General features: G+C 38.2%; 1 protein-coding gene across 5 annotated transcripts in view; it reads left to right on the forward strand.

The window, feature by feature from the left end:
* The window catches only part of agfg1a (ArfGAP with FG repeats 1a), a 36,983-nt gene that overhangs the window by 19,563 nt on the left and 2,398 nt on the right, over window positions 1–15,022 (forward strand). For 2 of the 5 annotated variants that reach the window (XR_013817064.1, XM_079823709.1), the window contains exons 2-12: window positions 2,540–2,633; window positions 5,696–5,811; window positions 6,147–6,306; window positions 6,903–7,062; window positions 7,638–7,757; window positions 8,452–8,523; window positions 10,077–10,280; window positions 11,606–11,765; window positions 11,846–11,925; window positions 12,009–12,113; window positions 13,655–13,804. Coding sequence is in view for 4 of the 5 variants with exons in the window: in XM_079823709.1 (XP_079679835.1) it covers window positions 2,540–2,633; window positions 5,696–5,811; window positions 6,147–6,306; window positions 6,903–7,062; window positions 7,638–7,757; window positions 8,452–8,523; window positions 10,077–10,280; window positions 11,606–11,765; window positions 11,846–11,925; window positions 12,009–12,113; window positions 13,655–13,804 (1,421 nt within the window). In the remaining variant the exon portion in view is untranslated. Of the gene's footprint in view, window positions 1–2,539; window positions 2,634–4,344; window positions 4,379–5,695; window positions 5,812–6,146; window positions 6,307–6,902; window positions 7,063–7,637; window positions 7,758–8,451; window positions 8,524–10,076; window positions 10,281–11,605; window positions 11,766–11,845; window positions 11,926–12,008; window positions 12,114–13,654; window positions 13,805–15,022 lie in introns of all 5 variants that reach the window. The other 3 variants (XM_079823712.1, XM_079823711.1, XM_079823710.1) reach the window with 3 other exon arrangements.

A 15,022-nucleotide genomic window follows, 5' to 3' on the forward strand; every position in this document is an offset into this window, starting at 1 on the left:
TCTGTGCTAAACTAACTGAGACTTGTTACAGCACTTACATACTGTTGCACCTTGTTGGTCTGATTGCTGCTATTGCTCTCCTCATTTGCAAGTCGGATTGGATAAAAGCGTCTGCTATGATTAAATGTAAATGTATTAGGGCTGCAACGACGCGTCGACTACGAAAATACGTCGACGTGCGTGAAATGCGTCGACGCGTCGGCGGCACATTATTTACGTTCTAGAATGGAACAGCAGATCTAGAATAATGGCAGCTTCTGCTCCCGGGCATAGTGAAAATGATCATTTATCATATAAAGCCAGACCGCGACATTCAAAAGTGTGGGAGTACTTTAAACAGAAGCAGAATAAAACTGTGCTTTGTTCGCTCTGTAACGCCGGTTTCACACTGCGCGCGGTGGCAGAGCAAAAGCTGTGCGCGTGGAGAGCGGGAGCTTTCACACTGCAGTCAGTGTTGCCAAGTCCGCTTTTTTCCGCGGAATTTGGCTACTTCTACACTGTTGCCGCGGGCTTGTCTCATGTCCGCGGGTTGAAGCAAAAAAACACACATATTTAACCCCCCGAACGCGATGTTTACCAGAGAACCTCCCCGAAACGCGATTGGGCTTGTTTTGGGCTAGTTTTGAGTAACGAATGGGTGGGTTTTGTTGTGTAAACCTGGCAACCCTGCTGCCAGTGTTCTCTCGCGCAGCTGAACGCGCCACGCGTGTATTGCAACAGACGGTCACATTTTCCGGGGTTCTTCTCCGACCCCAGTACGTCTCGTGCTTTTATTTATTATGGGCTGCATATATCTGCTGTTAATGCGACCTGGTTCCGCTCTGTCCCAAACACATATGCATAATAACTTGCTGTATATAGGTAGTTTACATGATTAAAGTAACATTACAGTTAAGATATGCCTCTAGCTTTAATCATTTAAATGTGTCTTTGAAGTTTGGGCAAAAACTTCTGGCAGCTTTAGTCGTTGTTTATGCACATGTATCTTCAAAATAGACGACTAGTTATACATTAACACTATGCTGAAAGCTCCTTTATGTGAACCTTTTGCAGAGAAATACAAGTGCATTTTCGTTTACTATTGACACAAATCAATAAGTAAATCATACTCAACTACTATAGTAAACAACTTTTCCTAATTAGGCCTACTCTGTATACATTTTATGATGAATAGTATCATTATATATTATGTTTAAAAAGCTTCTTGTGTTCATATATTTCATTATAAAATGGCATACTATGTACACTACCCTTCCTGAAATACAATTAATATTGTCATCATTCATTGATTTCATGTTAAAATAATATACAAATTCACTACCCTCTTTGAAATACAATAATCAGTAAAAAAGAATCATAAAATTAATCCGGAAAAATAATCGTTAGATTAGTCGACTAATCGAAAAAATAATCGTTAGATTAGTCAACAGAAAAAATAATCGTTAGTTGCAGCTCTAAAATGTAAATATATATAATAATTATACACAGTACACACATTATGTAAACACAAACTTTTCTTTTGGATGCGATTAATCACAATGAATCGTTTGACAGCACTAGTCCTAAGCACTTCAACATAAATCAAACGTATACAGTGCAGTAGCCTAGAACCACTGATCTATATAAATGATAATAACCACAGGTGACGTTTCGAAGATGAAGAGCCAATGGGCTCGAAATGTCACCTGTGGTGTGGTGAGAACATGAAAAAAATATTGTTCTATTTTTGGCCAAATTTTACTATTTAAACTTAGATAATAAGAACATTGCTTGCTTGAGCATCAAATGATCATATTATAATGATTTTTGAAGGAGCATGTGTATGTATTTTACTGTATGTTGGATCAAATAAATGCAGCCTTGGTGAGCATAAGAGTCTCTTAAATATTGCTTGCAAAAAATTACAGGAAGCTTTTTTAGCAGTGTTACACACATTTGGGTTTCATTAACAAGGCCTTGGGTGTGTAACTTTAATGATTATGTATTTTATCATTCTACTGTAGTTCAAAGTATTGTACAACGTATGATGGGAAAGCCTTCATCTCATTAAATGGCATTATTTTCTGACAAGCAGTACACAAAATACTTGCAAACTAAAATAAAATGAACTTAATTATGACCCATATCGATTAGCTTCCATAATTTTTTTTTAATTGACATTCCACCAACTAAACTCAAAGATAATCCAGAGTTTCCAACAGTTAATTACAACATCCTAGTGCCGTTTATGTCTGCTCATTTCTTAAATGCGATCATTCCAATGTGATTTGAAGGCAGCATTAGCTCACCACCACTCTCTTTACACTATCACTCTCTTCCACCCCCTCACACACGCTCTCGTTCTCTCTGCAGACAGACTTGGCGAGATGCCGAGCAGTCTGAATTTGTCCTTGTCCTAGATCTGTGTGTAATAAGCAGGATTGTGATGAAGAGTTACTACGAGAGGGAGCCGGAAATCTAATTCACACTACAGGAGATTTGCAACACTTTCATTTATTTAATTAATTAACCTGTTACCTTGTTTTCCTCTTCCCTTCAGACGAGGCCTGAATCCCCCCCACAGAGTGAAGTCTATCTCCATGACGACTTTTACGCAACAGGAAATTGAATTTCTACAGAAGCATGGAAATGAGGTAATTGATGATGCCATAGTCAAAGTGCAGAGATGTTTTTTTTTTTACGTGGAAATTGTGTCGTCATCTCTGTGGACTGTTTGCGCTGATATCTGGACGCCACTGAGTTTATGATTTACGAGGTCACAGTCGTACGTATGTGATAAGATAAAGGGAATTTCTGGAATTTTTTCTTTTTGAAAACACCCTGCTTCAACAGCGAATTACAGCAATAAAATTGAGACCGCTGTTCTAAAAATAGAGAAGCTCTATATATTTATATAGCGTGTGTGTGTGTGTATGTGTATGTGTATATATATATATATATATATATATATATATATAGATATATATAGATATATATATATTAATATTTATATATATATATATATATATATATATATATATATATATATATATATATATATATATATATATATATATATATATATATATATATATATATATATATATATATATATATATATATTAATATTTATTTATTTATATATATTAATATTTATTTATTATATATATATATTAATATTTATTTATTATATATATATTAATATTTATATATATATATATATTAATATTTATATATATAAAATCTGTGTCGGTCAGAAGAAGCTTTAAGAGAAACAAAAGATGTGACCACTTTTCATCTCCCCCTTCCTTTTCTCAACATTCCTGGGATTTTTCCCAAGTCTCGTGAGGCCTGATTTACGAGGATGAGCTGGAAATGATGTTGCGTGCCGAGGAGACTCTTATTTGAGCGCTCTGTCTCTCATTACGCACATGCTATATTCTCCCATTTAAACCCTGATGAACTTCAGAATGATCTGTGTATGCGTGTGCACACACTTTGATTTATGAAGTTGTATTATGTGGGTCCAATTCGAACCAGTCTGATCAGACAGTGGGTTTGGTTGGTGTATTAAAGTCTCACAGCATCTGTCAGTATGCTCTGAACATCTGATATGGTTTTCGACGATGAGGGCATGTCACGCAAACTGTTGAAGTTGGCAGATCTTCAGTAATTTGTCTAGCTTACTAAGAGGCAATTGCTCCGAAATATTTCAGAGTTTGATTGTACACACACTAGCATTCAAAATGGTGGGGTCAGTAAGACATTTTTGTAAAATAAAATAAAATAAATTCTTGTGTTCACCAAGGTTGCATTTATTCAAACAAAAATAGTTATATTGTGAAATAGTATTACAACTAAAAAAAATTCAATTTTAATATATTTTAAAATGTAATTTATTTGATATTTATGTAATTTTCAGCATCATTACTCCAGTCTTCAGTGTCACATGATCCTTCAGAAATCATTCTAATATGATGATTTGCCACTCAATAAACATTTCTTATTATCAATGTTGAAAACAGTTGCGCTGCTTAATAATATTAACTTACTGACCCCAATATTTTGAACAGTCTTTTAAAAGATCATAAGCCTAAATGTTTTGCTATTCTAAGTATGCACAATTGTGACTATTTACATTTTATTTTTTGCATTTATCATTGTTTTTTTCCTGCTGTTTTCGGTCAAAACCCACCAGTTGTCAGAAAAATATGGTACTATAACTTAATGTCTTTATAATTAGGGATACACTATATGTACCTTACTGTTTACCGGCTTATATGTTTTTTTTTGTTCTTTTCTAATTTATCATATCGGTGGATATTGGATATTTAATATTGCAATTTCTTCTATTTTTACGTTTAGATTACCTTTTCTGCCGTCTAACACTCACTTAAAGGTATTTAAAAACACTAATAATTTAATTTGTTAAATTGTTAAAGGCAATCTTTAGTAAATCTCAAAATTAATCTTCAATATTTATACTGTATACCGTTTTATAATTGTGAAGGCTAAATTCACTTGTAGCATTTACTGTGTAAAAAAAACTTAATTTATTTGCTGTTTGTTTTGTCAGAAGTATGACCATTTATTGATTATTGGTCAAAACATGAAAGCAATTATCAGTTTATTGGTATTTTGACCGTTTTTATCCCTAATGTGGCAATAAAACATTGTTCCAAAAATGCATAATATTTTTGATGGTATTCAGTGTATATACTGTGTATTTTGCAGTGGTCAGTTTAGTTAGTATGCCATTCTGAAGCTTTGAAGGCAGATGCACTGATTCCTGGGTAGGTTTTAGTTTTAAGCTAATGGATGAGCCCAACCCGGCCTCTTTTGGACTAGCACAACGAGTTCTTACAAACAGCAAGTGTTAATACATTAATGTTTGAGGGTCATAGAGCCCTTCCCTGAGTGTCTGTAGGGCTTCTCATCACAGTCAAGTGATAATGTGTGTCTTCACTCTGCTGTTGCTATACATAATTAATAAGCTTCTACCACTGTTTCGTGTGTGTGTGTGTGTGTGTGTGTGTGTGTGTGTGTGTGTGTGTGTGTGTGTGTGTGTGTGTGTGTGTGTGTGTGTGTGTGTGTGTGTGTGTGTGTGTGTGTGTGTGTGTGTGTGTGTGTGTGTGTGTGTGTGTGTGTGTGTGTGTGTGTGTGTGTGTGTGTGTGTGTGTGTGTACACACAAATGTGTGTCTGCATTGATTGTATCTAAATGGAGGCAGTGTCTTCACTGCTGTGAGAGGCTTTACACACACACAGCCCACAACACACTGCCTTAAGCTTTGCCTATTAATTTATCAGTTGTGATATCTGAGTATGTGTGCATATGACTCCCCCAGAGAGTTTTTTAAATGTTTTAGTTTTTTTTTTTTTTTTTTTTCAAATATCGTCTTGACATATTAGTTTCCTTCTTGAGAATGTGTGAGTGCATGTCTTCAAAGCAAGAATTTCCAAAGTATGAATGCCTGCATTGTTTTTCACACATGTGAGGCAGTGAGAAAGCGATGCTGAAGAATCTTGCTGTTTGTCTGTCTGCTCTAACAAATTGAAAATTAAAGGGACAGAGTTTCTCTAAAAACCCTTGAAATCAAGTTTAGAGTCTTTTTCATGTTTTGTTCTGACATGTTTCACACGTCTATGGTATATTTGCCATTTGAATGTCTGATGATCTTTTTCTCTCTTCATTTGTGTGTTTTCATGCATATGCAGGCATGTAAACAGATATGGCTCGGCCTTTATGATGACAGAACCTTGGCCATCCCAGACTTCAGAGAACCTCAGAAAGTCAAAGAGTTTCTTCAGGACAAATACGAAAAGAAGCGATGGTGAGGAAGAGCACAGACTGAAATGTTAATTATCTTATATTTTTAATTGAGTTATCATGTACAGTCAAAAAATCATCATCATTGGAAAATACATTACCCCACTTATTACATGACTACATACCAAATAAATGAATAAGTGATTCGCATAGTCTTGACTTGCACTTTATTGCATTTGATTTGTCATAAGGGTTTATTATTACCTGGTATTTCCTGGAACTTTCCCATTGTTTATTGTACAGCACTAAGATTGGATTTGCATAGTCAAAATCAACACATCGTAGTGTGTGTGCGTGCTCTGCTCATTTAAATGTCTTTCTCTCAATCTTTTCTCTCAGGTATGTTCCTCCAGAGCAGGCTAAGACTGTGTCAGTTCATGCGTCTATCTCTGGTTCGTCTGCTAGCAGCACCAGCAGCACTCCAGAGGTCCGACCTCTCAAAACATTACTGGAGGAATCAGTACCCAGTTTACACTTTAGCAAAAACACACCCAGCCAGGTAACACAACTGATATATACATAACTGTTTATTTTTTATTTTTTACTTGAATGAAAATCTTATAGGTTTGAAATGACATGAGGGTGAGTACATGATGACAGAATTTACATTTTTGAGTGAATTATACCTTATTAATACAGTAAGCTGAGCCTTGGATAAAACTAACTATATCGTGAATCATATCGTTTACATCAACGCGATATCTCGATATACAATGTATCGTTACGTCCCTACTTTTTATATTCATCAAAGAAACCTGACAAAAATTATCATTGTTTCCACCAACAATATTAAGCAGCACAGCTATTTTCAACATTGATAATCATAAGAAATGTTTCTTGAGCAGCAAAATCATCATATTAGAATGATTTCTGAAGGATCATGTGACACTAAAGACTGGAGTAATGATGCTGAAAATTCAGCTTCATGTAGAAAATGCACTACTTGTTATATTTGTGAGCATAAGAAACTTATTTTAAAAACATTTTAAAAACCTTACCGACCCCAAATTATATTTGTGGTTAAGAAGATTAAATCAATATTGGCCATCTTTATTTTCTTAATACAAGTTTCTGGTCTTATTTTGTCCCGCTCAGTCTCCGGTTGTGTCACGCGCTCAGCTGGCCCAGCTACAGTATCAGGACAGGAAGTTCGATCTGCTCAGCGAACTGGGTGGCGACATTTTTGCAGGTCCGCACTCGCAATCCACAGGCAACGCAAACTTTGCCAACTTTGCACATTTCAACAATCATTCGGGTAAGAGCACACTAAACACTACAACAAACCCTCCATGTAAAAAGCAGTAGTTTAAGGTTCAGGACAATTCTTAGGGTCATGTGGCCTGGTTTTCCATCATGCTGCACTAGACTTATTGACAGTGTTGCTACGGTCACAAAACCCCTGATGAAATATAAAACCACTAATGCTTACTGTCGTCTCTTGAGAGTAATGGTCTTAAGTTTAATTGGTTAATGCCAGTAACCAGGTCCAGAGGTCTGTATGGCTGGATTTCGAGCCACTGCTTCAGAGTAGAGGTTTTCTTTTCATGTCATCTATTTTTTTTGTCTGCATGTAAATTCTTTATTTGTATGTGGGTTTGTCTTCATACGCAACCAGTGTTTGAGTCAGCTAAATTTACGAGATTGTATTTTAACTGAAATGTGAAAATTAATTACATTTTTTAGATTAATTTTCTTCCATTTCCTGCCTGAAAAGAAAGTAAATTGACCTAAACTCTGGACACGTTCATCCCATAGTTTCATTCCTGTTCCACTGTTATTCCTCATCCCATTTTCTGTTTGTGTTTGTTTGTTTGTGGTGGACCCCAACAGCGCAAAATGCGAATGCTAATGCAGACTTTGCCAATTTTGATGCGTTCAAAAGTTCTGCTGCTCCAACCACAGCGCCATTTCCATCAGCTCCACAGGACTCATTTCAGCCCACACAACCAGGTATAACACAAGCACACAGCCAGGCATATGAACATCCATTTACCTCGAGCCTCCCATTAAGAAATGACTCCTTGTCCAAGTTGTGCTGTTGACTTAGAAATGTGATTTTTCAAAGTCGTTCTGTTTGTCTTTTTTTTTTCCCATTGCTGATTGTTTACATTGTTGCTTCTCAAACATCTTAAGTCATTTCAGTTCCTCACTATATCAGCTTGGCTTATTTTTCTTGTTTTTAAGTGAGCAATTTTATTTAGCAAGAATGCATTAAATTGATCAAAAAGTGACAGTAAAGACATGTATAATCGTGTCACAAAAGATTTCTATCTCCATGTTCTTTTGAACTTTCTATTAATCAAATAATCATAAAAAAAATGATCGAGTGCCTAAAGGATCATGGGACACTGAAAACTGGAGTAATGATGCTGAAAATACAGCTTTGACATTACAGAAATACATTACATTTTAAAATATATTAGAAAACAAAACTGTTATTTGAAATTGTAAAAATATTTAATAATATTACTGTTTTCTCTATTTGATCAAATAAATGCAGCCTGTGTGAGCATAAGAGGCGTCTTTTAAAAACAATAAAATTGACCCCAAACTTTTAATAATTTCTATTACTTTGACTTTTTTCTTTCCTGCTTTTCTTAACATACCTGCTCTGTCATTCACTCATTTCCTGTGCGTACGTCAGTGTACAACAGTCTCCCATTTAGTCGCAGTGTGGGCGAGTTTACCTCATCGCTGCCTCCACTGGCCATGCACAGTAAGTCACAGCTTGTGTGTATGTGTCTTGTGCACACGCTAACCCCCCCTATTGATTTGCTGTTTGAAGTGGTTTGGTTTTCCTGACACTATCATGCAGTGGTGTAAAATCAGATTTTCCTTATGTAGCTCCTCAGGAATTCTCCTGAGATCTCTCTGATTTGAAGGACACTCTTAGTCAATGTGCCCTCTAAGCTGCGTGCTTCTGTTGTTTCTCCTGTGTAGACGGAAAAACATGTGGATAAAGCTAACCCGTGTAAGGAAAATGTCTTGAATCTGAGCTAATTGAACGTTTTGGGTTGCATTCAGCTCTTACTCTTACGGTGAACAAAACACATTATTCTTGAGATTAAGAGAAAAATTCTGTCTTGACAAAGCAAGTCTTTATATTTTGTTATAATTTTAATAATAAAATAAACATAAAATAAAATGTATGTAATATAAATTGAATTAAAAATATAATTGTCACCTTTTTCTAGCACTATACAATACAGATGGTTTGAAACTGGAAAATAAAGATAATTCAATGATGCAAACAGAGTTCACTTCGGCTGTAAAATAGCTTTAAAAGGACAATAGTGTTATTGTTCAGCTAAAGTCAATTACGTTGTAAAGATCATCAAATATTAAAGTAGTTAATTTCATCCATAAAGCAGTTCTGCAGAAAACAGTGAAGTCATCGTCCAGCTCAGTTAAGTTCTCATCCGATAGTGTCAGTGTAGTCAAATCAATAATATTGTTGACTATTAAGTGCCCCTAACTAAGCAAGCCAGAGGCGACAGTGACAAGGAACCCAAAGGTCAGGTGACAGAGAAAATAAAACCTTGGGAGAAATCAGGCTCCGGCTCAGTTCTCCTCTGGCCAATGAACAAACATAGTGTGGTTTAATTCCAGGCTGCATCACAAATTAATTAATTTGTTACATTTATATAGCGCTTTTCTAGGCACTCAAAACACTTTACATATAGAAAGGGGGAATCACCTCAACCACCACCAATGTGCAGCATCCACCTGGATGATTCGACGGCAGCCATATTGTGCCAGAACGCACACCACACACCAGCTGATTGGTGGAGAGGAGACAGAGTGATGAAGCCAATCGTATATAAATATATGGGGATGATTAGGAGGCCATGATAGACAGGGGCCAATGGGCAAATTTGGCCAGGATGCCGGGTTTACACCCTGTGGATTTTTATTGAGCACAGAGAGTCAGGACCTCGGTTTAACGTCTCATCCGAAGGACACAATAAATAAACTGAATTATATAATATGAAAAGTGTAAATTAATAATTCAGTAGAATAATTAGTAAATTATGTAATTATTTGTGTAACAGTTATTATTGTTGTTATTCATGCTAGTAATAATTATTAAATAATTTGGGTTTCTGTGTGGTTTTTAGATGACTTTACGGTTTAAAAAACAGGGTCTGCCCAAAACTAAATGTGTGAAATAGCCTTTCTACTGTGTTGTTGTGGAGCAAAACTGCTCTTTTTTTTATCTTTTCTCTCCCTCTGTCACATACTTGCTCATCCTTTCTTTTCCTCCCACAGGTAGCTCATCAGGACTAGCTAATGCCAACTTTGCGAACTTCGATAACTTCCCCAAATCGTGCAGTGCTGATTTTGCCTCGTTTAGCCCCACCCAGAGTAACTCTGTGGGGGAGGGGCCTAAAGTGGAAGCAGCCAGTGTCCCTGCGGACCGATACGCAGCCCTCGCCGACCTTGACAACATATTCAGCACCAAACCTGAGCAAGGTACATTTTCACACACTCTTTAAATCTCATATTTAGGCATGAAATTACAATTTTTGACCATGACCATGTAAGGTCCCGATATACTTGTTTAGGGGTAAAGCAAAGTTCGAAATACGTGAGCAGTGATATACTGTTAGCGAACATCCCAACGGCGCCCACACTCTCCTGAGAACTACGTTTAGATGAATATGTAAATATGTGCTTGTGCTGCGCGCTTTCCTCTCTATAACAAAATAAACACAACTAAATTGAGAAAACGGCAAGCATTTTTTTTAAATGAAGCATAAAAAAAGCATCTGATCATAGCAACGTGGTAAAAGTTTGCACAAGCTCTACGGCACTCCAGTAAAGTCACGTCATGTTTATTTATATATCACTTTATACAATAGAGTGCTTAAAATCAAGCAGTTTTACCATATTTAACATGAAAAACAGTGTCTTAGCTCGTTTCCACCAAGCGATGCGATGCGGTACAGTTCGATTCGGGACCGTAAACCCTGATCCGGATTGTGTTTCCACCGGCAACAGTATGTTTATGATAGGTCATTCTTGTGCAAAGAAGAAAGCAACACCGTAAACGGCAATGGACGACATACAGCAGATCTTGTTATTGCTTCTCTGCATGTGGCTGTTTGTCACAAGAAGAAGACACTCTTTGTTTGAGCCAAGGCTGCAAGGAAAAACGGCAGAAAAAGCATGCACAAGTGACGATTCTCTGTCAACCAATCAATGTTTTGCAGTGAGTCTAGCTCCACCCCTTAGTAACGGACAACTGTGCTAGGTTACCCCAATGGAATGCTGCCAAAAAAGTGGAACGGTACCGTTTCGGAAATAGGGTACCATTCACAACTTCTGAGAATGGAAACGACAAATATTGTGTACTGCACTGAACCGTACCGCTTGGTGGAAACGAGCCGTCAGAGTCTCGTTTCAACTTAATTTTCTACTATAAAGCAGCTCTTCAGTGTGTTCATGTTTTCTCTTGCGAACAGGCCAAATGAACCAGAAAAGAAAGAAAAGGCGGAGCCTCGGCGCACACCGGGCTTAATGTTTTTTTCCAACTCTCCACTCTGAAAAGTAAAATGTCATCTATAATGTTAACCAGCCAAAAAACTCTCCGGAAAGTTTGCTTTGGCAAGCTGTTTCGAACATCAAATCCTCCAAACGCACTTCGTTTTGGCCTGATTTTGTTCGAAATGACGTCACATCAGTTTGTTCTTCCATTTCGCTTATCGGGGCCTTTAGAGTCCTGTGCATTAATGTGTACTGGGGTGCATATGCACACAAAAAGTTTTAAAATAACTAATTCCTGTCTCCCCCCACAGGTGTGAGTTCAGCACCTCCATCGGCAGGTGTGGGTCCGCCCCCTCCACAGGCAGCTGTATTGGGCGGCGATCGCTACTCTGCTCTAACTGGACTGGACACTGTTTTTTGCTCCTCCGCTCCAAATGTGAGCGGCTACAACACTGCCACCACAACACAAGGGTACGACTATAAAGAGACCTGTTTCTTTTCATACCATCGTCTTTTTCTCGGCCGTGTTGAACTCTCTTTCTCTCATTCAGGTCTATGTTTGGATCCTCTACAACTGTTGCTCCAGCTCAAGCACAACAGGGTTTACCCAGCATGCTTCAAGGTTTTGCAGGTAAATGTCTTTCAGATCTAATGGAGATTTCCATTCTGCCGCCTTCATCGCATCTCCTACATCTCGATTGCGTTTTCTAACAGGACCTTCAACGAATCCATTCGTCGCTCCCGGGGCTCCGCAGGCCAATAACCCATTTCAGACCAATGGGAGAGGAGCAGCACCAGGAGTGGGCGTGGCCACCGCAGGTATAGGCGTAGCTTACATTTACCTGCTAAATCTTAAACGAGTCGATCGGTCAAACCCGGCGATTATTCGCAGGGAATCTTCTCTGAATCCACAGCAGGCTTTGTCCTCGGTGTCAAAAGAGTTTAAGACATGAGAAGCAGCTCTTGTTTTGAGTCTCATTATTTATTTAACACACCAGAGGGCTTTGGGAAGAGTTTTAAGTGGGTCAGATACGCCCAGTCTCCATGCTAGGAGCTAACAGCTTGAGATCGCTCTCTCTCTCTCACACACACACACACACACACGCACACAAGATACAAAGGCACCGCAGAAGGGCAGCAGAGATTTCTATATCCCTGCGGCGGATAAATGTTGAGATTCGTGTTTCAGAGAGAGAGAAAGAAAAAAGGCAGAAAGGAAAGGCCTTGTCTTCATTTAAATGTGAATAAGGAGGAGATTTTAAGGCCAAAAAATGAGAACTAAAAATCAAGTGCGCTGCGAGTCTGCGACTGATGGTCTTGTTTGGTTGTGTTCCTGACATGCTGTTCAGACATGTTAGGACCCCTGCAGGGTCAGGCTTACCCTGCGGCCCACTTTGGTATGTCCATCTCTCTCTTTCTCTCATTTTCTCCCTTATTTCTCTTCCTTTTCTGGGGCTTAGCATTGACATAGACTAGCAGGATAATATAAACCTCACTGACCACAATTCTGTGGCCATCCTTACCTTTTGACCCCATTAAAGCAAGGTGTGCTTGTGTTGTCTTTCATCTGAGGTGGATTGACCCCAGATAATGTGTTGTCTTATTATCCGTTGCATTGATATCCCGGCTGTCACTGAAAATTAACCAAAGCCTGTACATTCAGCAGGCAATTCAAATTAATAGATTTCATTAGATACAAAATATCAAAGCAAGTGGCATCTGCAAACAAGTGATGCCAGAGCTTTTCCCACTAAGTTTTATACTTATAAACTTGACTTCAAAATCCAAAACTGAAAAGAAATAAGTTTAAATAACAGGTGGGGGCTATCATGTGTCTTAAGTCCAGTCTTCCTCATGATCCTGTCACTTTTGATCAATTTCTGTTTTGTATATGTACTATAATGTGTTTTTATATTGTGAACTGTTTGTTGTTCTTGTCTGGGAGCTGTGTGTTGTTTCTTTCCTTCTTCTTCTGCTGTAGTGCTTTTGTCACGTTTTGTCATCTGCTCTACCGATTTAGTGACACAGATTTCTGTACTGCGGATAAAAATAGTCAACATGACCCTATTTACTGGTCTTATTTTGAATCATTCATAAATCTTCTAAATTTAAATGAAAATGTAGTAAATTGCTCTGCCTCCTTTTCAGAGTGGAGAGTTGGAAAAAAACATTAAGCTCCATCTTAAATTAGTTTGTATGTTTTCAATTGTAATTCCATTTCAAATCCACTGGTAAATTAATTGCTGTTTATGAAAGATTGTTTTCCAGTGAAGTTGAACATGATGCATCTCACAGAACGTCACATGTATGCACAATAGGTCAAACTGAGATGTTAACGCACAGCTCTTTGTGTCCCGTAGCCTCTTTCGGTCCACCGTCCATGAGCATGCCCGCTGGGTTTGTAAACGCTGCTGCATACAACCTTCCCACCAGCTTCAGTGGAAACTTCCAGCAAGCGTTTCCTGGACAGGCGTTCACCCAGCCGCACGCGTATCCCCAACAACCCAACGGTAGGGGCAGAGAAAAGATTTTAATGCCATCATATTAAAGGGGTGATGAATTGAGAAATCAACTTTCCATTGAGCTTTTGATCTATAAAAGGTCATGGTAATATAAGAATATCCTGTAAGTTTCAGAGCTGAAAACTTCCTTGTTAGTCAAAGAAAAGCTTTTATTGACACCAGGCCCAGCAAACGATCGATCTCAGAATATGCCAGGCTATGACGTGAGAGTGTAGTGAAGCTGGACCTGGAGCTTCAACAGAAGAAGAACAACGTCTGATTCTGTAGCCCTGCCCACCAACTCGTGCCACTAACATAACACAGGCCTACATGGAGCTAAACCGCATCGAATTTCTAAACATACCGCATAAGCTTCATTCGGATTCGATTATTATGAACGCATGGATGAACTTTATTTTTAATGAATATCCAGCTCACGTGGGGAAGACATTGTGCGCCTGTTCCTTCATTTCACCACAGATTCGTTTGTAAACAAGAGACTGGATTTGCAGATAGGAAGAGATTACATGAATGAATGAAGCAACACACTAATGCGAGTAAAACATGTTTTTTATATGTGATAGTATTGCATTGTTACAGATCGTTTGATATAGATCTATTGATTGTGTACGTGTCTAATAGGGATGTGACGGTGAGGAAATTTTCCCACCGGTTAATTGATGTGTGACAACACCGGTAATACCGGTATCAAAAATGGTACCGGTATTTAAATCACTAATTCTATCTAACCGAAAGTCACACACCCACACGACCGCTCTGAACTGAAAACGCGCCAGTGCGCACACACCGTGAATGACAGCTCGTCTGTAAATGCGCGCTCTGTGAGGCCATGGGTGCGTCTCAATCAGTTCCCTAGTTCAGTAGTCAGGGCACTGATCAAGCATAGATCAGTCTATGATTGAGATGCACGCCATGAATGAATAACAGTTCGTCCGTAAAGCATCGTTTATACTCGGTGCGGCAAAAATGAATGCGCGCAGTCAGCTTAGCGGAGGCTTGCACTGCGGAGCCAGGCGAAAGTAAACAATGCGCGCTCTGTGCGGCCGTGCACATTTTACTTTCGGTTTTGAATTAGCGCCAATTCGGCTGCAGGTTGCTTGAATTGTGGGTTCATTAGCCTATTATTTTTAATGAAAAACACAACAACAAAACAAATGACAAACTCCCTTAAATAGGCGCTTTTACGTTTCGCTTTGAAACCAAATC

Source organism: Gobio gobio, assembly GCF_949357685.1.
Source record: "Gobio gobio genome assembly, chromosome: 8".
Classification (NCBI taxonomy): domain Eukaryota; kingdom Metazoa; phylum Chordata; class Actinopteri; order Cypriniformes; family Gobionidae; genus Gobio; species Gobio gobio.